Source organism: Equus przewalskii, chromosome 9 (genome assembly GCF_037783145.1).
Source record: "Equus przewalskii isolate Varuska chromosome 9, EquPr2, whole genome shotgun sequence".
In the NCBI taxonomy this organism is placed as follows: domain Eukaryota; kingdom Metazoa; phylum Chordata; class Mammalia; order Perissodactyla; family Equidae; genus Equus; species Equus przewalskii.
The window spans coordinates 64,728,518-64,755,268 of NC_091839.1; the positions used below are offsets into that span (position 1 = coordinate 64,728,518).

The following is a 26,751-nucleotide window of genomic DNA, read 5'->3' on the forward strand; positions in this document are numbered from 1 at the left end:
AAGCCCTCTTTACAACTTTTAATAAATTCATTTTTTTTGGTGTGCACGGAAATTTTTAAAAACTACATAACCAAAATATATACTGGGTCTAACTTAATGTTATTTGAACTTCTTGGGTTCCCTCATCTATTTAACATTCAAGAATAGATTTCTCAGGCAGAGCTAATAGAGAAATGCTTGATTGGTCCAATTTTTGAACAGATATGTCTTTATTTACTTCCTATTTTGATTTTCTTATATAAATTTACTTTAGATTTCTGATTAAAAAAATCTATTGGAAAATGTAATAACTATATGATATCTTGCAACAATAAAAGGACAATATTTCCAAAGTAAAACCAATTCCTATTACTTATTCAGAGCATTTTTCACAATTTGTTTGAAACAGCATATCAGACCCCAAAGCCTTAGAAGATTCTTTCAGAGTTAGCAGATTATTCACGTTCCAGAAAAGCAAAAGAGTGATAAAAGCTACATTCATTAAAAGTTTCCCATTTCTATAACAATTAAAAAATGTAAGGAATAAAAATCTAAAACACTAAGAAATTATATGGTAGAGTGATTAAAAGCATGGACTTTCTGGCCAAATAGTCCAGCATCAAATCTTGCCAGCTCTGCCAGCTGGGCAACCTTGAACTCTTTGCAGAACCTCCTGTGCTTTAATTTCCTTATCTATATGTTTTGAAACATGATATTACCTCCCTCATGGGGATTTAGTTAAAGCTGTTTAGATTCTTAGTATGTTAGTTTCCTCATCTTTCCAACAGTGATAATAACAATACTTCTAGCAACGTTGAATTGCTGTGAAGATTAGATGATTTATTATACGTAAGGTGTTTAGCATGGCAAATGAGTTGATACACATACAACATTTAGATGGTGCTTGGCACATATTGAACAATCAATAAGTGTTAGTTATCATTATAACACACTAAGAACTTGAAAAGGATTTTATCTGTTTTTACTTACAGGTGAATAACTATGGACAACACAGATGCATATTTATTGAACTTTAAAGGCTGTTATTTTGAACGTTCTTTTGTTGATGTTGACCTACTAGAAAATCTAGATGATTTTGAAATTAGAGATGATGATGTCTTCATAATTACCTATCCAAAATCTGGTAAGTTGGAGGAGTGGACCATCTGTTACCAGTCTTCACGCTGGTTTGCCAATACATGTGTACAAAGGTGCCCTTTTCCATACGTTGACAGTAGCCCAAACTACATTTAGACAACAATTTAGGGTCAGAACAACAGTTAAAGAAATCTCAAACTCTGTGACATTAAGTCCACGTGAGATGCATATATCGTCATTTCTAACGTCACTTATGAGGAAAACAAATATTGAGCCAAGACCAGAAACATGGTAAATGCTGACCTGTTGGCCTGGTCTGAGAATGGAAAAAACACATATTTAAAACCCAGGAGGATTTTTCTTAGCCCCATATCTTACTCAGAACTAATTCCTAATATGCCTTTCAGTTACTATAATTCCTTTGTATTTCTCTATAATACTGAAATAATTTTAAACTAAAATAAATTGCCTACAAATCTTACATTCCAAAAAAATCTTGTTTTTTTCATTGTGCTTTTTAGAACATAGGATGGTTGGTGCCACTGAAACAATGTTGCATGGAGTGGTTAACGTTGCTCAAATATACATTGGATCCAAGTCAATACAAAAACGTTATTCCTGATTTTCATGAAAATGCTCCAGTTCCTCCTCTTCAATCTGCTTTGAAATTCATGCTCTTACTTATTTCTCCAAATTAGTACTCCATTGCCTCATCCACAGATTCCTCCGCTCTGGGAAACATACAACTGGTATTTTTTTCTTCCTCCCTTAGACGTTGGTAGCATCTCAGTTTGCCTATTTTTAGGTCAAGCACTGCAGTCATAAGAGTCTTTCCTTCACCCTTAATCCAGCCCAAATGTTTGGGACACCACACAGCAGTCCTCAGTACAGCCTATAGGGTTCTTGATCCTTTTGAAGGGGATATTGGTGTGTCTCCCCAGGAATCACCATAAATTGTATCAAATCTATCATGTACATAAATCAATTGAGTAGTGTCATTTGTAAGGTTTTTAGCATCTCACATCCTTTTAGAACATTGATGGTAAATTCATGAACATAGATACAAAAATTCTAAATCAAATGTAGGCAAAAGAAATTTAGTAATGTCAAAAAAAATACGCTATGACCAAAGTGGATTTAAAGTGAGAGTGAAGATTGTTTTAAAAATTTGTGAATGTAGTTCACCTATATTACTAGACTATAGGAGAAAGCCTGAATTATCATCTTAGCAGATGCAGAACAAGCATTCAATAAAATTCAGCATCCATTCACGATGGAAACCAGCTGCAAATTAGGGAGAAAAGGGAACTTCTTTAACCGGATAAACAGAATCTACCAAACATAAACATCATGTGCAATTGTGAAACATTGAAACTGTTACATTTAAAATCAGGAAGAAGACAGGAATGCTTCAATATTCAATATTGTATGGGAAGACCACACTACACAATATGAAAAAAAAAAGATATGAGATGGGCCTTGAGCTTTAATTGTCTATACTTCTAAAAGATCAGGCTTTAAGAAAGGAGAGTAAGAAAGGAGAAATGGAGGTAACCACAGAAAATAACAGAAAGAGACCCCACATGAAGCACAGGAAACAGACAAAAAGCTGAAGGATTAATCTGAATCACTCCTATCATGGACTCAGAACAACCACAGCTGCTCAGAGTGAAAAAGGAACTAAGAGCCCTTGATTTTATCTTTACTAATTTTAATGTAAAATGCAACCACAAAAACTTGGACAAATTCATGTGTGTACTTAGAGTGGTTAAAAGAAATAAAAACCCTTACTATTGAGAGTTATTAAGAATTAATTCAAGGTTGAAAACAAGATTATTTGTTTTTACAGGTACCATCTGGACTCAGCAGATATTAAGCTTGATTTATTTTGAGGGACATCGTAACAGAACTGAAATGGTGGACACAATTGATAGAGTCCCCTTCCTCGAATACAATGTACACAAAATGGACCATCAGAAGAGACCATCACCTCGCCTCTTCTCTTCCCACCTCCCATATTATTTAGCACCAAAAGGTCTCAAGAACAAAAGAGCTAAAGTATGTCACAGAAATTGCTTATGATGAATCTTTTACACAAACAAAAATACTTTCTTCCAATTTTCTTCTCCAGCACCACTCATACACGTTCTTTCAAATGTGGTTATTATTAGCTTTATATCATTTTATACATTAAAAATACATATAGAATCATAAGTATTTATGTAAATTGGGTCATCACACACACAGTTTGCAGTGTAATTTTATAACATATAGCCAAGATTCTTGTATTCTTTTTCAGCACTTAAAATTCTATTCTATTAATGGTTCAGTAGGATTTTATTGTATGGTTATATAATAATGAACATGTATTGATGGACAGGTAGGTTGCAACAAATTTATATATCACATTGCAATAAATATTCTGATAGATCTTTGCACTTTTTGATCTGCTAAACCGTTTCCCTAAAAACAGAGTTTTCAGGTTAAAGTGTCCAAATATTTTAAGTGACGGTAGGTATTATCTACTTGCCTTCTATAATCTATCAATTTACACTTCATCAAATAGCAGATAAACATGTTTTTTTCCTCACACAATTACTAGTGACTGGAATGATCAACATTTGCTAATGTTCTAGGAATAAAAATCTCATCCTTGAGTAATTAGCATTTTAATAAGTAATAAATAACTTGGTTTTAATGTTTGAATATCTTCTATTATATTTCTGGGCTTTGAAATATCTTTTACATTCTTTGCCTGTTTTCCTTTAGCTTATCTGTTATTTACTCTTTTATAGTAAATGAGACAAACATTTTCCGAATTAATAGTTTACCTTTAAAAATAATTGAATGCTTTTAATTTTATTTAACCAAGCTGTTAATCTTTCTTTCATAGCTTCTAGCATTTGTGTCTTGCTAAGAAAACATTTCGCCACCACAAAGATTATGCATATACTTTCCAGGGTTTTCCTAATTTTTATGTTTTTAGTTTTTACATTTAATTGTAAATTATATCTGACACTGCATGTGATTTGAAATATGACTGTTGCATGGTATTTGCCAAGGGTATTAGCCAATTCACCCGATATGATTTGTTTAAGCATTTACTCTTTTTTGTGTGTGTGTGAGAAAGATTGGCCTGAGCTAACATCTGTTGCCAAGCTTCCTTTTTTTTTTTTTCTCCCGAAAGCCCCAGTACGTAGTTGTATATCCTAGTTACAGCTCTGTCTAGCTCCTCTATGTGGGATGCCGCCTCAGCATGGCTTGATGCCCAGGATCTGGGCCGGTGAAACTCTGCCCGCCGAAATGGAACGCGTGAACGTAACCACTTGGCCACAGGCCGCCCCAGCATTTACTCTTTCCCTACTGTTTTGAACTGTACAGTTTGATATGCTGTTTCCATAGTCGCTCCCTCTCATTCTGGATTCTTTATTCCAAGAATTGATAGATTTGTTTAATATGTGGCAGTTCTTCACTGTTTTAAATATTGTAACTGATAAGGCAAATCGTTATAAATTTATCTTTTGTTTTTCTTTTTTTCCGAAGAAGATTTGCCCTGAGCCAACATCTGTTGCCAATCTTCCTCTTTTTGCTGAGGAAAACTGGCCCTTAACTAACATCCGTGCTCATCTTCCCCTGTTTTATGTGGGACGCCTGCTACAGCACGGCTTGGCAAGTGGTGCATAGGTCTGCACCTGGGATCTGAACTGGCAAACCCTAGGCCGCGGAGGCAGAACGTGCAAACTTAACTGCTGTACCTTTGGGCTGGCCCCAATCTTCCCTTTTTTTTGCTTGAGGAAGATTAGCCCTGAGCTAACATCTCTGCCAGTATTGGTCGCTGCCACAGCGTGACCAACTAGTGGTGCAAGCCAGCACCTGGTACGTGAAACTGTGAACCCGAGCCACCAAAGTGGAGTGCTCCGAACCCAATCACTATGCCACGCGGCTGATCTCAACTTTCTTTTTTAATATATTAACTCCCCATTGATGTTAACACAGTCAATGAAATAGATTAAATATATAGATTATTTCTGGGACAATCGTTAACATTGCAGTATCCCCACATCCATCCAGCATCATTTTATTTCTTTTTATTTATCAGATCTACATTTATGGGCCCCAAATGTGCTATTTTGTTCTTTGTTTGCTTTTTACATATTTCTTTCCTAAATTTCCAGTTTTTTAAAAAATTTTTTCATGGATATTATGAACTGGAAAACTTTTTCACTACTATCTTTTCTGTTAGTTACCGCTGTTACAAAGAAAAAGCATTTGGTTTTGTACTCAGACCCCCTTAATCTCTTTTATTAATTTTCCGTTTATTCTCTGGAACAGATTTCATCTTAAAATAGTAATATGGTTTATTTTCCATTACTTTTCAATGTTTACACTTCCTTTTTTTCTCTTTTGGTAGTTAAAATCTGCAGAAAAAATAGAATAATGTAGGTGGTAAATGTTCTGCTGTCCTTGACTCTGGCATTTTTAGTATCTTTCCTTGTTGTTTTGTTTTGTTTTGTTTTACAATTGATTTTTGAGGCACATCTTGCTGAGAAATTTTTTCTCTTCTTGTTTACGTAGGGGTTTACTTTTACCTTTGTTTTGTCTTTGTTCTGAAAAGATCTAATCACATAAAATGCTTTTTTTGGCAACTTTGAAGATGCCATGTCTTTTCCCCATTTGATCTATAGTGAAATGAAATGCATTAACAATTTAATGATGTTCTATTTCTGGAATAAATCCTATTTGCTTATAGTATAGCACTTGTTTAATGTAGTGCTGGAAGAATTTTGTTAATTTACTCAGGAATTTAGTCTGTAATTATTTTAAAACTGGTCTTCAATTTTCTATGATTGCTCTATCTTCATTAGATTTTAGCATCACTGTAATTCTAGTAAAATAAATTTTTAAGCTTTTTGTATTTTTGCTAAGTTATTACGTAGTTTAAAAAATATACATTAATTGAATGTTTTGAAGATTTGATTAAAGTCCATTATAAATTTATCCGATGCTGTGAGCTTCTCAGTTCTACAATATTTTCATTTTTCTCATCAGGTTCTTTAAATTAGCTTCCTTTCTCTATACTGATGTTATAATTTTGTTTTCAAAGCAAATTATCCACATTTCATCTACATTTCAAAACATGGAAAATTATTACAATACATTAGCATATTCTTTCACGATCTGATGAATTTTCTCCAATTTTGTGATTACATCTTTTTCATCCACTTGTAATGATGAAAAATTTTATATTCTTTCCTTTTCACATTTTTCAGGATATCGGCAGTTTATGTTTTTTTTCCTCCAAAGAACTCTCTTCTTTTTGAAACATAATTTAATATTTTCTACTTCATTGATTTCTGTTTTCATTTTAAATAATTATTTCTTCATATTTTGTTTGCATTTATTTTTCTGCTTTCTTTAGTTAAATGATTAGCATTATCTGTATACAGTGTTTAATTTTTAAATATTGACATTTTAAAATGAGGACTGTCCTTTGTAACATTGCTATAGAGATAATTTTGTTATATCTATAATCTATCATTTCAATTTTAGTTTTCTAATTGGTCCGAGTTATTTTGAGGATTTTTTCTCCAAGTGTTTATGTATTTTCTTTTTTAACTTTGTCATCATTGATTATTAGTATTATGGCACTATCCATAGGTGATAGTACTAAAAGAGTTCTAACTTATGAAGTTCATTAAAAAGTTTTATGGCCAATTTAAGAAGGATTACTGTGAATCACTACTATCATGGACTCAGAGCAACCATTTCTCTTTTTGCTTCATTTAGAATTCGATTTCAGGAAGTTAGTTAAAAATGTCAAAAGATTTAGTACACTTGATCAAACAGAAACATAGTCACTGTGAAACAAAGCTTAGTTATCCATTCAGCCAAGCTGACAATTAAAATATTTCAAAGGCAAATACAGAAAGCTATTCAGTTGTAAAAATAACTTAACTCTTTTAATAGAGAAGGCTCAGTTTCTTTTTTCTAAGTAATCAAAGACTTGATAAAAACAACATGGAGCACAGACAACAAATGAGACACAGAATCTTTGTTTCCTAGACAGATTACATCAAAGGTAAACAACTTTGTTCACAATTGCTTATTAAGAGCAGACTAATGACCTAACTAACTTTGTGATTTTAACAGAGGGAAAACCAAATTGTAATGGTGCACCAGTATACTTTTGATGTTAAAATTCTCTCTCTTTTTTTTCACTTAAATAAATCCATTCCAAGCTAAGCCTGTTTGAAAGTACATAAAATTCTTTTCTCAAGATTCCTTTTCCACGAACCTACTACAATTTTCAATATCTATTTAGGTTTTGTCCTATCTTCTTCCTTTCTTTTTCGGGAACAATCATTTTACTTTAGACCAGATGGAATCCGTCTTTGCCTTTAGATTTCCTAAGACATTTCAACCACGAGGGGACAGTTTCCCAGCTGTTGCAAAACACGGGGAATTACATGCTTTCCCCACTTTTGAACAGAACAGAATGACTTAACAAGAAGCTTCCACAAACAAAATATAGGCATTACAATAAAGTCAGAGAGCTCAAATTGAAAAGAGAGTGGAGCTCAGATCTGAGGGAGACTTACCCTCAAATTCCAGGGTCGATGAGAAAGCAGTGATATCAATGGACTCTCTGGGTACCAGCACCTGTTTGCTTATCGGCCTCAGAGTCATTAAGGGTCTGCTTTGGATCCCTCTTCTGATGCCATAAAACGTCAAAAGTTCAGAAATAACAGAATTCAAACAGATAAATCACTGAAGTAGTAATTAGTAAATGTTTATTGTGCACACACCTAAAAGACAGTTTGCAAATCAAGAGCACTCAAACCAAAACATGGAATGAGGCTCCAGGGTATGTTGTTATGAAGCAGCTTATGTAGTGAGAAAGCAGTGGCTGTTTATTCTTCACAGTAATTGGTCGTAACATTAGAATTTTATAAATGATAAGGAATTGGTCAGTGATTACCTCATATCAACCTTGGCAACCAGGTTAAGTTTGCTTATGATTTTCAGAGGCATAGCGTGAAATGATCCAGGTCAAGTTAATCTTGCAAAAGAAACTACATTAGACTCTGGGAATTTTCAAGGCTGGTCTTTGTTTTTCATTTTAACACTTTAAATGATTTTTTCCTGTTAAGGAAATCCTTCTCTTCTCCAAGATCAGAAATATATTCTCTCTTTTTTAGATGTCAAAGTTTTACTTTCATATTTAAAGCTTAAGCCATTTGTAAATGATTTTTGTGTATGTTGTGAGGTAAAAATCCATTCTCTTTTTTTTCCCCCATGTGGATAATTATTTGTTTCAACATCATCTGTTAAGTATTTTTTCCTTTATTCGTTGCACTCCAGTGCTACCTTGGCTGTGTATCTAGTATCACTTAATTATCATGAGAGCATATTGAAAGAACTCTTATGCAGGTAATTTGCAATATTAATCAAACTTAGAAATTAATAATTTCACCTTTAGAAATTAGTCCTGTATGCTTGTACATGTGAAAGGTCTTGTGAATAAAGTTATTTATTGCAACAGTCTTTGCAATAGCAAGAAATTGGGGATACTCAATATCCCTGAGTAGTAAACTGGATGAAATAAATTATTATGCATTTATATAATGAAATACTATGTTAGTGTTAAAAAAACTGTAAGAATAACCAAGAATTATTAAGAATATATTATCTCCTTTGCAGATTCTTTACATCTACAGAAACCCCAAGGATGTTTTGATCTCATATTTTCACTTTTCAAATTTGTTGGTTACATTAGAAGCTACAGATAACATAGAACAGTTCATGAAAAAGTTTCTAGATGGAAAAGGTAACTCTGAATTTATTTATTAAACAACACGTTTGTGAGGCAATGTTGCCACGTAGCAAATTCTCAAACTTAGGGAACATAATTTAGAAATATGGAAAAGGGTAATGATTGAAAGTGGAAGGCACACACGTGGTTACTATTGTCTGTCAACTTAATCTGCCACCCACTGGATTTGCCAGCCTCACCAGGACCACCTTGGGGATTGTCAAGGTTACAAAGACATATTGTTTAAGAGAGATTTTAACCCAATCGTAATAAAACCACAAATGGCCTAGCAATTCAAACTAGCTTGATTCATGTGTTTCTGAAGAGCTCTGCTCAGGGTAGATGTAGTTTTGTGCTCTGTCATGGACCTGTGTTCGGCCTTATGTGGCAGCTGTGGAATTTTCATTCCAACAATGAGGAAGATAGATTGATACAAGAGTCTTGAGGAGTGTGGACTTGGGGCTCCCATTCATTTTGAAGATTATATTCAGGTTCTCTCTCGCTGTAGACAGATATAATTGCTATGCAGAGATCGTAGAATAGACAGTAAGAGGAGAAATAAAGACATGTGATTTCAGGTGGGGGAAGAAGGAAAAGGAAGAAGCTTATCTGAAAGAAATCTTCAAAATTAGTTCTCTCGGCTTCTTTTTTCTGCATTGCTGCTTTCCTAGACACATAGGAAAAGCAAGTTTCTACTAAAAGCATGTAATTGTTCCCCAGAACACCATTTTTAAAAGACAGCATGGATGTTCAGTGGTGGAGCTTTATTTTTCCTTCTGAGAATTCCAGAACAGAAAAGAAAGGCTATAGATTGCTGTTCAATACGTACAACATCTTTACCTTATTACTTATTAATTTTCCCCACAGTGATAGGAAGCCTTTGGTTTGATCACATCAGAGGCTGGTATGAGCACAAACATGACTTCAATATTCTGTTCATGATGTATGAGGAGATGAAGAAGGTAAGAGGAGAAGGTTTTTGTTTTTTATTATTTCTATGAAACTCTTTCTCATTTTGTTTTCAATGAACCACATTCCCCTAGTTATCTTCGTACCTAACTATTTCTTAGCCTTCTTTTGGGGTGTCTAATTTCCTGCCCATCCCCTAATCACTGGTCTTCTTGAGGACTGTCCTCTCATGGTACACAGTCATCTTTTATAATTTCTTTCCATATAACCGTGTGTAGCAAGAAAAGCAAACTTAAGTGTCTAGAGCACCAGTGGCTTTAAACAAAGAAAGGGCACTGTGGAGTTCTGGGGTGAGTAGCCACTGAGATATGGCTAATGAAACAGAGGTGAATGTGTGTCCTGTGATGCAAATTCTTCTTGTATTTTTAAGAGAATCTTGCAAGGTAGCTGTCCTGTGAAATCACATAATGTTTACATACTGGCATCCATTGAAAGCTGCCTTAAAACATCGCATAAATTTAAAAAAACACATTTGAAGTTCACTATTTTGTGATCTCTGATTGATATTTGATTTATTATCTCATTTCTAAAAATTGAGAGCCTACCATGTCACAGGCATTAAATTCTGAGAAAAAGAGGAATGAACCTTTTATTCCTACAGTTTATAAGCCAATAGGAAGACAGGTATTCCCCAAGAAGATATTTATAATTAAAAGTGTGATAAGTGTTGTTAAGAATAGCTGCGGGTGTGATATCAGTATATGGAGTAAGGGGATCTGGTATAATCGAAGGTGATAGGCAATGTTTTTGGAAACAGCAAGCTAACGAATATGAATTAACAAAGGGAGAAAGGGTAAAAGAGAGTTCTAAGCATCAAAAAGAGAATGTGCAAATTCCCTGAAGCATAAAGTACATAACACCCTTGAAGAACTGAAGGAAGAAGTTAAAAGCAAGTGGAAGTGATAAAAGATTAAGATAGACAGGTTTCCAGGAGCCAGATTGTGCAAGGTCTGTAGATTATGTTAAAGACGGTGATTACTTTAACCTTAAAAAACATTAAGGAGCCCTTTAAGAATTATAAGAAAGATAGCAATGTGATAGAATTAATATTTTTAGAATATCATTCTCATTCATGTATTGAAAAGTGACAATAGTGAATATAGGCAAACTTGTTACAGACCAGTGTGCTAATCCACTGAAAATCAGTGGTTCTTTTGACTGAAAGGTATTGTTGAGTTCAGAGAGAATGCTAAGTTTAAGACATATTTAGGAGTTAAAAAGGAAAGGGATTATATATAGGAAAAATGAAAGAGAGAGATGTCAAGGATGCTTCCTATATTCCCGGTTTATGTTTATATATTTGTGTTTACATAATCGTGTCATTCATGAAGGTGTTTAGGGAACACCGAAGCAGAGTAAGGCTAGAGGGAGAAGATTATGAGATTGGTTTTGACATCTGGAGTTCAAAGTAACTTAGCAGTATCCAGATGAAGGTATTGGAAATAAGTGGAAAACACAAGTCTAAAGGCCAAAGAAGAGGTTTGTGCTGAGAATATCAATAATATTAATTTGGGCATCATCACTGTATAGAATATAACTGAAACTATGAATGTAAATAAAACTGAAAGTGTCAAGGGAGTGGGCAGAGGGAAAGGGAGAACGAAAGGGAAAAGGAGGGAGAGAGGGAGAAGAAAGTAGAAACTAGAATCTATTACTGAGAGACCTTAAGACATGGAGTCTTGATAGAGAAGGGTGAGCCCACCAAGGGAACAGAAAAGGAACAATCAGAAAGGCAGGAAGAAAACAAGGAGCGTGTGGTGACAGAGAATCCAAGTGGGTGTGCCAAGAGTGGTCTTCAATATCCTTTGAAGATATTTAAGGCTGTTGAGAAGTCCAGTAAAAAAAGAGAGTTAAAATTTCCATTAAATCAAGTGACATGAAGTATATAGTATGAGATACTGCAAACCAGGCTGGAGTAGATTGCACAATAAATTGATGAATCCCAGATATACATCGCCAGCCCAGTCGCATATATATGTTGTAACTGTCTTCTATATACTTACTTTTATGTGCAGTATAGAATTTATCGCCTCCCAACAAAAACTGCTTCTCCTCCCATGAATTGCACTTGTAATTTAAGTGACCTAAATCAGAAACCGAGATTCATGCTTAACACCTCCTTCACCCTTACATCTTCATTTCATCAATCAGTCACTAAGTCATGTGAATTCTGTCTCTGAAATCTTTGTGGAAGACACAACTTATCTCACTCCTTTTGCCTCTTCCCTGGTCCAGGTCACTATCATCTTTTGCTTAGTTTCTACAGTAGCTTTTCTAATTGGTCCACCTACCTAAAATCTCCCCTCATCGTCATATATTTTCCATTCTTCAATCAGAGTGACCATCTCAAATGCAAATTTGATTCCTTCCATACTTTTACACTAGAGTTCCTCTGCAAGAATGTGCTTACAACGAAAGCATTCATAAACAATAGAATTTACTGAAAATTTGGACAAAGAGACCTCAGCTATGCAAAATGTCTTGAATATTTCTCTATTCTGTCATCAATATATTATCACCTGATATCACTTTTCTCTTACTTTCCATCAAGTAGCACTTTGTTTATTTTTTCATCTAGGTTTTTCAACAGTCTTTCAAAGAAAAAATTTTTTTTTTTTTTTACCATATAATAGGAAGAGAATCTTTTTTCAATTTCCCCTGTCAGGAAAGATAGATCTTAGTCAAGTCAAGTGTTTCTCTTAAAGCTCTATCAAGAAAAGGATCCCAATTTTCTCAAGCAATGAGGTATCCATCAATGTTGTAATAGACTTCGAGATCTTCCCTTGGAAATTTTTTTGTTAATTTTGGCTAATACTGTTTATGACTGATTCTCCAATGGTAATTGCATCAGAAACACCCAAAGCCCATATGGTTTATCCCAGAAGATTTTGAACATTTCCCACTGACTTAGAGGTGGTATCTCTGGAACATAGTATCTATAAAAAAATCATTTACCACTTTCCTGTTTCAAGTGTTGAGCTGTCTGTAGTTTGAATGGAGGGAAATGACTATACTGTTTGAGGTTTCATATTTAGATGATAAAACTGTAAATAAAAGTAAAGAAGTAGTTATTATAAACATAAGAATAGCGGTCATTTTCAAGGTGGAGGGTAATGTTTACGATTAGGAAAGGGATTTGTTTGGTGTGGTTCTGGAATACTGGCATTATTCAGTTTCTTGACATGCATTTGGAACCATGAGTGTTCACTTCATAATAATTCATTAAGCTGCACAATTGTTTTATGCCTTTTCTGCATGTGTGTTTTATTTTAAAATGTAAAAAAATCTTAAGAAAGTTTTATTTATCTTAAAAGAACTGAGGAGCAGAGTTTAGTGGCCTAACCTGGGGACAACCTAATACAGTGAAAGATTGAACCTTTCCCCTCTCATCATCTGTCCTTTATATGTTGTACTTGGTTGAAACTTGCATTAAGAAATTCATGCATACCCACGGGCCTGGGTGTAGTAATGTCTGGAGACTGAAGCAGTAGGGTGGTAAAGGAGAGCAGTGCTCCTTGTCGTCAATGAAGTACAGCTTACTGTTTGGTGGGATCCAGCGCAGGATGATGGACAGTGAAAGCGGCAGTGTTGAGGAATGGCTCACATGCTGAGGAAAGATCACAAGTAGAGAACTTCAGAGACATGGGAAAGAGTCTTCCAAGCTGTCTTCCAAGCAAAGAATGCTTTTTAGAGAAAGCTGTTCTCTGTTTTGTCTCTCCATGATGTGTCATTCTGAATGTTTCCTTCTGTCCCTGGCTCCCAGTTTGTTATTTCTGCATTCATCTGAGTCTCATGTGCTGTTAGAATTATTCACCAAGATCTTCATCTCTATTCAGGACTTGGGATCGATTTTCAATCTGTTATATTATGTTTTATATTTTATAGGTTTTTATCAAATTTTTATTTTTGTGTTTTATCACCTTGAATTCCGTAAGCATAGTTATGTGAAAATTCTTTTTGATAGTTGCAGTATCTGTAACATCTATCATTCTATTTCCCTGTTTTTACCTCTGCTGGGTTTTAGCTACAGCGTCTCATCTCTTCATGTTCTTGCATATTTTGATTGCATGTCAGTCGTTTCATATAAAAATTTTTGTAGAAATAATTTGATAACTAGGGTCCTATTATTTTAGTCACCAATCACACTCAACCTCTTCCACTGACTGTTATCACCTAAGAGGTAAGTACTAAGATACTCAGCAAGCTCAGTGGGGCCTTTCATCCTGTCTCCAACCTGCCTTTCCAGCTACATCACTTGTGAGTCTATCAAGTACGAAGCACACTGGAGTTCAGTTTTCATTGAATATGGAAGGAATTTCAAGTTTCTGTAACTTGGGACTTACTTTTATACTCAGAAAGGAATTCTCCTGATTTTACAGAGACATTTCTTATCCTTCCTTCTTGAAATGGAAGAAATGTTTTTTCTTCTTGAAAATTGCTCTAACTTCTTCAAGGTAAAATTAATCTCTTTTTCCTATGAGCTACCATTGCGCATTGTGTTTCTTTTTCCAATTTTGCCTCCAAAATGTCTGTAACATAAAATTTACCATTTTAACCATTTTTAAGTGTACAGTTTTGTGGCATTAAGTACATTCACATAGTTGTGAAACCATCATGCCTATCCATGTCCAGAGCTTTCTTCCTCTTGTAGAACTGAAACTTTATATCTCAAAACAATAACTCCACATTCTCCTCTCCTCCCAGCCCTCGGCAACCACCCTTCTATTTTCTGTCTCTTAGAATTGGATTACTCTAAGCGTCTCATCTGAGTGGAATCATAGTGTTTGTCTTTTTCTAACTGGCTTATTTCAGCTAGTATAATGTGATCAGAATTTATCTGTGTTGTAGCACATGACAGAGTTTCATTCCTTTTTAAGGTGGAATAATATTTCATTGTTTGCATATACCACAGTTTTTTATCCATTGATCCATTGGTGGACACATGCATTGCTTCCAGTTTGACAATTTTGAATAATGCTACTGTGAACATGAGTGTACAAATATGTGTTTCAGTCTCTGTTTTCAATTCTTTTGGATATATACCCACAAGGTGAATTGTTCGATCACATGGTAATTCTTTTCATAGGTTTTTGGGGAGCCACAATACTATGAGTACTATTTTCCATTAAAACAGCGCAATGTTACATTCACATTTATTTTTACTCCACACTTCCTATTTCTCCACATTCTCATCAACATTTGTTATTTTCTGTTTTTGTTTTTGTTTTTCTAAAATCATAGCTATTCTAATGGGTGTGAAGTGGTATCTCATTGTGGTTTTTGGCTTGTGTTTCCCTAATGATTAGAGATCTTGAGTATTTTCTCATATGCTTATTGACCTTTTGGATATATTCTTTGGAGAAATATCTACTTAACTCCTTTGCTCATATTTTAACTGCATGTTTGTTTTTTTTGTTGTAAAGTGTTGTTTGTTATGCTCTCTCAATATTAGCCTCATATCATATATACGATTTGGAAGTGTCTTGTAGTCCATGGGTTGCCTTTTCATTGTTATTGTTCATTGGTGCACAGAATTTTTTATTTTGACATAATCCATTTTATCTATTTTTTTTGTTGCATGTCCAAAGCATCATTGTCACTTCCAATGTCATGAAGCTTTTCTCCTATGTTTTCTTCTAAGAATTTTAAATTTTAGCTCTTATGTTTAGGTCTGATCCATTTTCAATTAATTTTTGTACATGGTATACTAGGAAGGAGTCCAAGTTTATCTTTTGCGTGTAGATATCCAGTTTTTTAAACAGCATTTGCTGAAAAGACTGTCTTTCCCCATTGAACAGTCTTGGTACACTTGTCAAAGTTCATTTCGCCTTATATATGAAAGTTTCTTTCTGGGCTCTCTATTCTGTTCTTTTTGTCTATGTGTCTCTCTTTGTGCCAGTACCACCCTGTTTTGATAACTGTGGATTTGCAGCAGTAAATTTTGAAATCAGGAAGTGTGATGCCTCCAACTTTGTTCTTCTTTTTCAAGATTGTTTTGGCTATTCTGGGTCCCTTGAGATTCCATATGAATTTTAGGATGAATTTCTCTATCTTCAGAAAATATCACTCAGATATTGCTAGAGATTGCAGTGAATCTAAGGATCACTTTAGAAAGTATTTACATCTTGACATTATTAATTCTTCCAATACATTAACACAGGATGTTTTTCCAGTTATTTCAGTTTTCTTTAATTTTGTTTAGCTATGTTTTGTAGTTTTCAGTACACAAGTCTCACCTCCTTAGTTTTTATTCTTAAGTATTTTATTCTTTTTGATGCGTTCACAAATGGATTTCTTTTCTAGATTTCTTTTTTTGACTCTTCATTGTTAGTGTATAGAAATACAACTGATTTTTGCATGTTTTTTGTATACTTTGACTTTGCTGAACTTGTTTAGGACTTCTAACAGTTTTTTTGTGAACTTTTTATTGTATTCTGTATATAAAATTATGTTTTCTGTGAACAGAGATAATTTTACTTCTTCCTTTCCTGTTTGGATGCCTTTATTTCTTTTTCTTGCTTAATTTCTCTGGGTGGAACCTCTAGTGCTATAGTGAATAGAAGCGTTGAGAATGGGGATCCTTGCCTTGTTCCTGATCTTAGCAGAATGTCTTTCATCTTTCACCATTGAGTATGGAAAGGTTTTGAGTATTGTCAAATGCTTTTTTCTGCATCAATTGAGATGATCATGTGGGTTTTTTCCCCCCATTCTTCTTTAACTGTCATGTAGTACATTGATTAATTTTCATATGTTGAAACTTCTTTGCTTTCTAGGAGTAAATGCCACTTGAAAATGGTATATATTTTCAGTATGTTGTTAAATTCGTTTTGCTGGTAAGTTGTTGAGGATTTTTGCATCTTACCTTTCTTAAGTGATGTTGTTCTTTAGTTTTCTTTTCTTGTAGTGTCTTTGTCTGGTTTTGGTATCAAAGTAATGATAGCCTTACTAAATGAGTTAGAAGTGTTTCCTCTTCAATGTTTTGAGAGTTTGATGATTGGTGTCAATTCTTCTTTAAATGTTTGGTAGACGTCAACAGTGAAGCCTTCCAGACCTGGTTTTTCTTTCTTGGGCCCTTTGTATTTAGTTACTTGCCTTCCTCTATCCCTCATGAAATTGTAAACTCTTAACAAGCACATATAGCATATTATTGTTCTCATAAACTTCCCCAGCACCTAGCACAGTTTCTGAAACATATAGGATTTTCTAAATGTATTGGTTGAATTGATGAATGAAGGTGAGCTGTCCTAATAAAATCAAGCAGTAGGAAACTCTAACAAAGCTGGCAATCGTGGCTTTCGTTTTCATAGAAAGAATAAGGAAGTACACATCCTTGTCAAACTTTAGACTTAGGATAAGCCCAATTACCTTTAGGTTTTCAAAATGTGACAAAATGTTTGAATGGAACTCATGTATTCCTTGTAAGCTGAATACTTTCTCATACCCACAATTCCTTCAGGATCTCAGAAGTTCTGTGCTTAAAATCAGCAGCTTTCTTGAGAAAGAACTGAGTGAAGAGGACCTGGAAGCTGTTGTGAGAAAGGCTACATTTCAGAACATGAAGTTTGATCCACAAGCAAATTATGATCATGTTATAAAACATGAAATCGGGACAAGAACAAATGAGGGCTATTTCCTGCGCAAAGGTGATCCTCAATGGTTTACAGAAGCAAAAGTATTGAGAGTTCCCTTGAGTCCCAGGCCCTTACAGTAATTAAGGAGTGCTGCCATCATATCCCTCTAAGTACTGCCATGTGGGCCCTAGAGAAAATCAAACATCCTAACTGAAAGTGGCCATGAAAAGTATCCCAGCAAACCAAACAGTCCTTTACTACAGAGCCTGACACTTAGCCCTGACAAATAAACATTAGATTCCTTCCTTCTAGTCCACATTATCTACTCTTTAAAATTTGTTAGCAAGTGTTACCTGAAGGCTAAGGATATATGTGATGAGAGCTCCAATTCTTATTTTCCTATATTTCTTCTGGAATATTTTAGAAGTAAACAATATAAATTTTATTGTGGTGAACCAAGTTTGTATTTCTGTTATTATCTCATGCATCAGATTTTTTCATTGTAAAAAGTAGATTGATATTTAATTAACTGAACCTGGCATGAATTCAATTATTCAACAACATGCAAGAAATTTTCTTGTGCTCTTATAACATGCCAGGAGTAGTTAAGAATGAATATATTCTTTTCCTGATGCTCCTTAAGTTCAAAATTTTTAATTTAATCTTTTTAATGTACATCAGTCTAAAAGATAATTTGCACTTCTCTATTTTATTAGTATTTTACTTTCTAATTTATTCATAGCTGCATTATGATTATGGACGTTAATTCTTAATTATGTAAAGATTTATTAAAATTTCTGTAGATATTGATTTTTAAAAAATTATTGCTTAGTCTTTAATCCCATTTATTACCAAACTTGACTTCTCATTGCTCAATTAAATCAGATATAAAGTAATTCTCATGCTCATAATAGCTTGCTACCTGTTCCAAATGCCAATAATAATGTTTACATAAGAAAATTTGATAGATGAAGATGTCAAATTATTAATCTTCATTACAAAATTTGCTTAATGATAGCTTCAAACCTTTATCAAGTGAAACTGCAGCAATGACAGCTCTAACTACCTCTACGACCCTCACTTCATTACTTGAAAATGTTTGGATTTCAGTTCTTTCAACTTTAAGAATAAAGAAATACTTACTTTTAGGGTTTGGTTAAGATTTATACTGCATGATAGATGTAGTTTGCCAGGTATGGTGCCCAGCAATTAGTAAAATATATTTAAATATTCTAATCTTTTCATATATTTTAGTTTTGTTTTTCCTTCCAAAGAAAGGCTGTAATTTAATGGTAGTGGTTGTTGGAGGTCTATCAGATAGGGAGGTGGGCTGTAACTCTATTTCCTGTGTTACTGTGTTCCTAAGTTTGTTTCCTAGCTCATCCCGCATAAGGAAAGGTGAAGTATCAAAGCACACAGAGAACTAACAGATATTTAGCTTGGCCTGGAGAAGAGATTAAAGAGGGTTGCAGGAAACTTTGCCCTGACGGTGCTACTTCCTCACCCAGATGCTGTTCGTGTGCTTATCTCACTAGGTACCATTGGAGACTGGAAAAATCACTTGACTGTGGAGCAAAATGAGAGATTCGACAGAATATTCCAAAGGAAGATGAAAGATTTTCCCTTGAAGTTCATCTGGGATATAAATGAGGAGTAGAAGTAGTTCAAAAGAATCATATAGAAAATCTACTAGCTAGAGAGAATATTTTAATATAGATATTAACTTGTGCTTCTCGTACAAGAGTTAACTATAAAACTTTATTGATTAAAAAATGAGTGAACTATGCTTAGATTAGTTGCCATGGATTTGATAAACACTTTGAAATTTCAAAAATTACATTGATTTGGGAGATAGTCTGCACTGATAGCCTGTAGGATACAGGAAAAACAGAAAGCACGCAACATGAATTGTAAGTGTCTTGAGACACTCTTCTGTGGTGTGTATTTTTTAAAAATCTACGATTCAGTAATGGTGAATGAAACATTAAAAATCCTTCTATGTTTACTATTAAACTTTAATCCTTTGGCTTAAAATCAATGTGAATGTCAAAATAGAGAATTCACATGTCTCTGTTTAACAATTTACCAGATCACAAAGTTTGCACTGGAGTTCAAGGGTCACAGATAGATTAATCATCTAACGGTTCAATCACTTCACCATTTTGATGAAAAGATATAATTGCATCCTAATGCACAAAGATACATGCACCCCTATGTTCATCGCAGCATTATTCACAATCGCCAAGGCTCGGAAGCAATCTAGGTGCCCATAAAGGGACGAATGGATAAAAAAGATGTGGTATATACTCACAATGGAATACTATTCAGCCATAAGAAATGATGAAATCCGGTCATTTGTGACCACATGGATGGACCTTGAGGGTATTATGCTAAGTGAAATAAGTCAGAGGGAGAAAATCAAATACCATGTGATTTTACTTATAAGTAGAAGATAAAAACAACAACGAACAAACATAGCAACAGAGATTGGATTGATGGGTACCGGAGGGGAAGCAGGGAGGGAGGAGGGCAAAAGGGGAGATTAGGCACGCATGTGTGGTGATGGATTATAATTAGTCTTTGGGTGGTGAACATGATGTAATCTACACAGAATTCAAAATATGCTATGATGTACATCTGAAAGTTATATAATGTTATAATCCACTGTTACTGCCATAAAAATAAAAATTAAAAACTATAATTGTGTCTATAGCATATCATTCAATAAACTAATTTCACATGTGTTTAATAACTAAATATTTAAGGCAAAATCATTCTGAATGACTGGAAAACTGTAGGTGAATCTGTTAATTCTGAAATAGAAACTTTTGAAGCTTAAAAGCAGTAGAAGAAACTTAAAAGGAAAAATTTAGTAAATTTACAATCGTAAACATTTTAATCCACAGCCACCAATAACAGTCAACTAATGGAAACAACCCAATGTCCATGTACAGTAAAGTAAATAAGGAAATTATGTCCTCTTATAGAAGGAAACACTATACATCAGAAAGGATGCATGAATTACAACTATGTAGAAAACACATATGAACCTCAGAAGCTTTATATTCAGTGGAAAAAGCCAGACACTTATTGCACAATTTACTGTATAGATTAAAACACAAGGAAAATTAATCTATGATTTAGAAGGAAAGTGGTTAGCTTTGGGGGATGGTGTTATAACTGGACAGGCCAATGAGAGAATTCCTGAGGTCTTGGTCATAATCTGTTTCTTGATCTTACTGCTGATTCCATAGGTGTGCTCACGTTGTGAACATTTCTGGAGCTGTGCACATGTGAGTGCGAATTTGTCTGTATTTTTGTCATATTTTAATGAAATATGTGAAATAATTCATACACGTGAAAACTTTCTGTGAGAACAAATCAAGGAAAAGTTTGCAGTTTGCAGTTTACAGAAAAGACAAAACATTAATTACTAACTAGCCAAAGTTTAAAAATTGGGGAATTGTCAATGTTAGAGAGAGTATGGTGAAATAAGCATTCTCATATAATTTTATAGTAATTAAAATCAGTTCAAATCCTCTTTATAGCAATTTTGAAACAAAATCAGATCTTAAAAATTGTCACATCCTATGATCCTATAATTTCATTTCTAGGAAACTTGAACTCCTATACAATGTTTCTCAATTTTCTGAAATTTTTATTTTACTTTCACTACATTTATTTTTTGAACTAGCATAATTTTCCAGGTCCATGCCATAGGCTTGTTTTTATTGCACAGATAAAACATTTATTTACATCTTATTTGCACTTTGTTGAAAATAAGAATAATCTATTTCTGACTAGTTTGTGCAAAATAGGGTAGTTCACGAAAATGATTGATGGAACCCCAAAAGAAGAATTATCTGGCAGTTCTTGAAGAATTGACACCAAGAAGTATGAATTAATCAGGGATTCACGTATCTTTTCAGCTTCTTTTTTCCTCTCTCTCTTGTCAGAGCTTCATGGTCTCTCATTTCTCTGTCCTTCATGTGAAGGATGCATTCTTCTCTCCCTCTGTCTCTGAAGATTGGTCTTACTTTGGTATGATGGCAGTCATACATTACGTCCAAATGACCTCAGTTCAAACAACAAACAGAGAAAAGGCTAATGTTCTTGAGTTGCAATTTCGGGGAGAGAAAATAAATGGTGTGGGTTAGGTCACTTAGTTTCCCTGAGCAGTCAACCCAAGGTCAAGGCAAAATAGTTATCGAGTACGAACACTACACGTAGAATCTGTAGCATCCTTGAGAGGATGAGATAGTGAAAATATCTCCATTATGCTTGTCATAGCTTGAATTCCATCCTTTAAAAAGATATATTGATGTCCTAACCCCCATTACCTTAAGTTGTGGCGTTATTTGGCAATAGGGTCATCTTAGATGCAATTAGTTCTATTCAGATACTGGAGGGAGTGGGCCCTTAATCCAATACAACTGGCATCCCTATAAGGAGAGGAAAGGGATAGAGGGTGAAGACAGTCACGTAACAACAGAGGCTGAGTTTGGAGTGATGCATCTAGAAGCCAAAGATTCCGGCAAACACCAGAACCCAGAAGAAGCAAGGGATGATTCTCTCCTACACTTATCAGAGGAAGTATGGCCTTGTTGACATCTTGATTTTGGACTTCTAGCCTCTAGAACTGTGAGATAATACATTCCTGTTGTTTTAAGCCACCTGCATATTGATTTGTTCTTACAGAAGCCCTAGGAAACTAATAAAATACCTACAACTTAAGGAAATAATTGCTACACTAAACCAGAGCCATTAGAGCAGGTTCTGGAGCCAAACCAAAGGAGTCAGTAAGTAATGTAGTGCTCATTAGTTCTGATGCATGAGGTAAATATACAAATACATGTCAGCAATCACTGTAGTAATAATTGGAGATTTAAGTCTGTTCTCATCAGTCTTATTCAGCAAAGTACTGGAAAGCCTAGCTAGGAGACTAGGGCAAGCAAAGGAAATAAAAGACATAAATTGGAGAGGAAGAGGCAAGGATTGTCCGTTTGCAAATGACATGATGACCTATGCAGAAAATTCTGAGGTATTAGCAAAAAATCTGCTAGAACTAATAAGTGAGTATGGCAAAATTGTAAAATACAAATTGTTGTGTTTGTTTGGTGAGAAAGATTGGCCCTGAGCTGATTTCCATTGCCAGTCTTCCTCTTTTCTTTCTCTTAAGAAGATTTTCCCTGAGCTAACATCCATGTCAATCTTCCTCTATTTTGCATGTGGGATGCTACCACAGCATGGTTTGATGAGTGGTGTGTAGTTCCACACCCAGTATAAAATGTAGTATATCCATACAAGGGAATTACATTCAGCCACCAAACCCAGTCCACCAAAACCAGGGCCATCAAAGCAGAGTGTACAAACTCAACCACTATGCTACCGGGCCACCCTGCAAAATGCAAGTTCTTGACATGCAAAAATCAATCATATTTTTATATGCTAGCAAAGAACAATTGAAAAATTAAAAACATTATACCATATACAATTGCTCAAAAAAAAAGAGAAACGTTTGGTGCATGTCTAAGAAAACATGTGCGGAGTCTGCATGCTGATGAACAAAATATTGTAATAACAGAAATCAAGGAAAACTAAATTAAATGTAGCAATATACTATGTTCATTGACTTTAAAATTTATCACAGTAAAGAAGTCAGTTTTGCACAAATTGATCTATAGGTTAATGAAATTCCTACGAAAATCCAAATAGGATTTTAAGATTTCCTATATAGCAACAGTTGATTAAGACAGCATGGTTTAGGCAGAAGAATAGACACATAGACCAATGGAACACAACAGAGATTCCATATATAGAGCTGCACACATACACCAGTTTAATTTTGACAATGGATCAAAGCAATTCCATGGAGAAGGATAGGTTTTTCAATGAATGGAGATGTAATAAGTGGACATTCACAGAAAAAGACAATAACACTTGACCTAAATCTCATACCTTATAAAAGTTAACTCAAAATGTATTTTGTATCTAAATATTAATCTATAACACTTTTAGGAGAAAATATTCATTATCTAGACATAGGCAAAAAGTTCTTAGATGTGACATCAAAGCCATGATCTATAAAAGAAAGATATGATAAATTAAACTTGGTCAAAATTAAAAAAAAAATCTTTTGCACTGCAGCAGACCTTGTTAAGAGATGGAAGGAAAAGCCATAGACTGAGAGAAAATATTTGCACATCACATATCTGATAAAGGACTTGTATTTAGAGTATAATGAATTCCCTAAACTCATCAGTAAGAAAATAAACAATCCAATTATAAAATAGGACAAAGACTTGAAAGACACTTTATCAAAGAGAATAAAGGAATGGCAAACAAGCACTAGAAAAGTTGTATACTACTATCAGCCATTAGTGAAAGGGAAATTAAACCTACTATGAGATACCACTACACACTTATTAGGATACATTAAAAAATATTAACAATACCGTGTTCAGGCAAAGATGTGGATCAAACGGATCTCTCCTACATTGCTGGTGAATATAAAAAATGGTGCAGCCATTTTGGAAGACAGTTTGGCAATTTTTAATAAAATTAAACATATACTTACCATACAACTCAGCAATCTCACTGCTGGGTATTTATCCTAGAGAATGAAAACTCATACTCATACACAAAGTTGTATATAAATTGTCATAGCATCTCTTTGTAATATTCCAAAATTAGATGTATCCCAAATGTTCTTCAATGGGTGAATGGATAAGAAACTATAGTATATCCATACAAGGGAATTCCATTCAGCAACAAGAAGGCATGAGCAAAGCACAATAACTTGGAAGGATTGCAAGGGCATTACACTAAGTGAGGAAGGCCAAACTCAAAAGGTTACCTTGGTTCTGATTCAAATTTTTTACTTTCTCAAAGTGATAAAATTATAGTGATGGAGAACCAGTGATATCCAGGTGTTACAGCTGGGAGGTGGAGGTGACTAACAAGAAGCAATGCAAAGAAGACTCTTAGTGGTGACGGGACAGTTTGTATCCTGATTATGCTGATGGTTACATGAATCTACACCTGATAAAGTTTTATAGAACTCTAATCAATTTACACCACCAAAACAATGCATGTAAACTTAAATAATGTGTGTATTTGAGTTAATAGTATTGTGCCAATGACAACTTCCTGCTTTTGGTAATGTACTATGGTTATGGAAGTAATTATCATTGGGGAAGCTTAGAGAAAGGAACACTAGGATTCTCTGTGGTATCTTTGCATCTTCTTGTGAGTCTTAAAGTCTTTGTTACTAAAAATTATAAAATAGAATAACCAACAAAATCTTGAAGAAGAACAAAGCTGGAGAATATCAAGATCTATTTTCAAACTTTTTATTTTTAAGTAAGACATCTACAGAAGTTTTTCAAAGGTATCAGTGTCCCTCTTTTCTCTCACAGTGAGAAAGCTATACCAATAATACACTTACTAATTCGTTCAACCCCAATGTACATGTTAAATGGTTTAAGAATTAATATATCATACTTCTATGAGAAAGAAATTTACCAACTGTAGTATAGTGTTGGAATTCAGTTTATTTTGCCTTTAGCCTTACGTTACTTAGACAAAATACTGGTTTCTAAAGTTATTTAGATCAGATCCTTTTTTCCCCATCCCATTCAATGGGGTTATGGCATACCTTTGGAGTACAATTAAATTCACTTGTCACAAGTTAAATCCCATCCTGGCTTCCTCTAAAGTCGTGATAGCTTTTAAAATTAAATACATTAAAAGCCACTCTTTGTGTCAAAATGGATACATACAGTCCTGTAACCTCCACCTCAGTACCTACCAGGGCCTGAAAAGGCTCATGTGGCTGGCCCAGGTCTAGCTGGAGTCTCATCCCACACTGCTGTCCTTTTCATTTTCTATTCTACAGTCACCTGTCAATTCCTACAGTGCCACAATCCTTCTGACTTATAGGCCTTCACCCAGATCTGTACTCTCTGCAAGAAGCTTTCCCTGATTCCTTAACATAGGGTAGGTCACCCAGTTACAAGGTCATTGGTTCATCTAACTTTCTATATTACATTTATTGTGGTCGATAGTTCTATATTTATGTGGGTTTTTTGTTTAACATCTCTCCTCTCTCCACTCTCAAGCTGAGGCTAATTGTTCTATGAGAAAAGGGACTTTGACTACTGTATCACAGAGCCTGATACACAGTAGTCGTGAAATAAATATTTGTTCAATGAGTTCAGTCTTGAAGGAGAAATAAAAGTAACTAGACAGACAAAGAAGAAAAATTATTCCTGGGAAAACAATTAGGAGTATGAAAGCTTACAAGAGGAAGGAGAGCATCTTGATTTGTGAATCGCCAAAGAGTTCAGTGTGGCCAGAGGTCAGTGTGCAGGCAATAAGAGATAGATATCAAGAGCAAAGGTTAATTTGAGGACAGTATCCAGGAAAATCACCTAAGGACTCTAAGATGAAAAGAAGGTGGCTACAGAAGTGAATAAACCCAGGAACCTGACAGGTAATGCACCTAATTCTTTTAAAAAGAAGGAAATATTAATATTTCCACTATTATTTTAAAAATTATGAGTGGATTTCTAAGTGAACGGCAGACTATGACAAGCATATGTGTGTGTGAATTGAGTAGTGTTAAAATTTCTAAAATCTGAATAATTCCAGAAAAATTGCTGATGTACAGGATCATTTATGCTCTTCATATCAATTATTCCTAAATGGGATGCATCTCACTAAAGAGAAAATTTCTGCAAAATCTTCGACAAAGCAAAATCCGTTGTCTCTATCTGGTCTTGATCTCTGCAGAACGATTTGTGTTCCAGCTGTAGTAGCTGTGTTTGTTGGGGGGTAAGTATTGCAAACAACCTATTTCTGTTGATGAAGCTGTATATGGATGAATAATCAGACCAAGTCCAATTCAGATGGTTCAGTAGTACAGTCACTTAATTCAAGCTTTTTTCTACAAGGAAGAAATAACCAAAGTAACTATCATATACTAAGCTTATTAAAGAGCTATTGTGATAAAAGAGAAGCAAAAAAATGCTATAAGGAAACAAAGACCCTGAGATTGAAGGCCTTTGGAATGATGGTACACCCAAGTGGCTGACAGATCTTGGTTTGCTTCATTGTGACAACAATTCTTCCATTGTCATCAAAGGGAAAAAAGAGAACCATTATGAAGCATTCTGCTAGGGACAGAGTGAGTTGTAACCTGAAGGGCTATATTCATGAAAAGCTGCTGTGCAAACAGCCTTTCCACCAGTCCCACATTTATATGGTTTTTCTCTCTTGGTAAATAGGGGCATGGGATTTAAAAAATTGTCTGTAAGTTAA

The 26,751-nt window shown here is 34.5% G+C and overlaps 1 protein-coding gene across 1 annotated transcript; it reads left to right on the forward strand.

Moving 5' to 3' along the window:
* The first annotated feature begins 977 nt into the window (after positions 1-977).
* Positions 978-20,131, forward strand: LOC103549615 (amine sulfotransferase-like). The gene is made up of 6 exons (XM_008518063.2): positions 978-1,123; positions 2,927-3,135; positions 8,779-8,905; positions 9,758-9,852; positions 17,316-17,502; positions 18,966-20,131. The coding sequence occupies exons 1-6, from the start codon at positions 982-984 to the stop codon at positions 19,085-19,087; spliced, it is 882 nt and encodes a 293-aa protein (XP_008516285.2). The 5' UTR covers positions 978-981; the 3' UTR covers positions 19,088-20,131.
* The last annotated feature ends 6,620 nt before the right edge of the window (positions 20,132-26,751 follow it).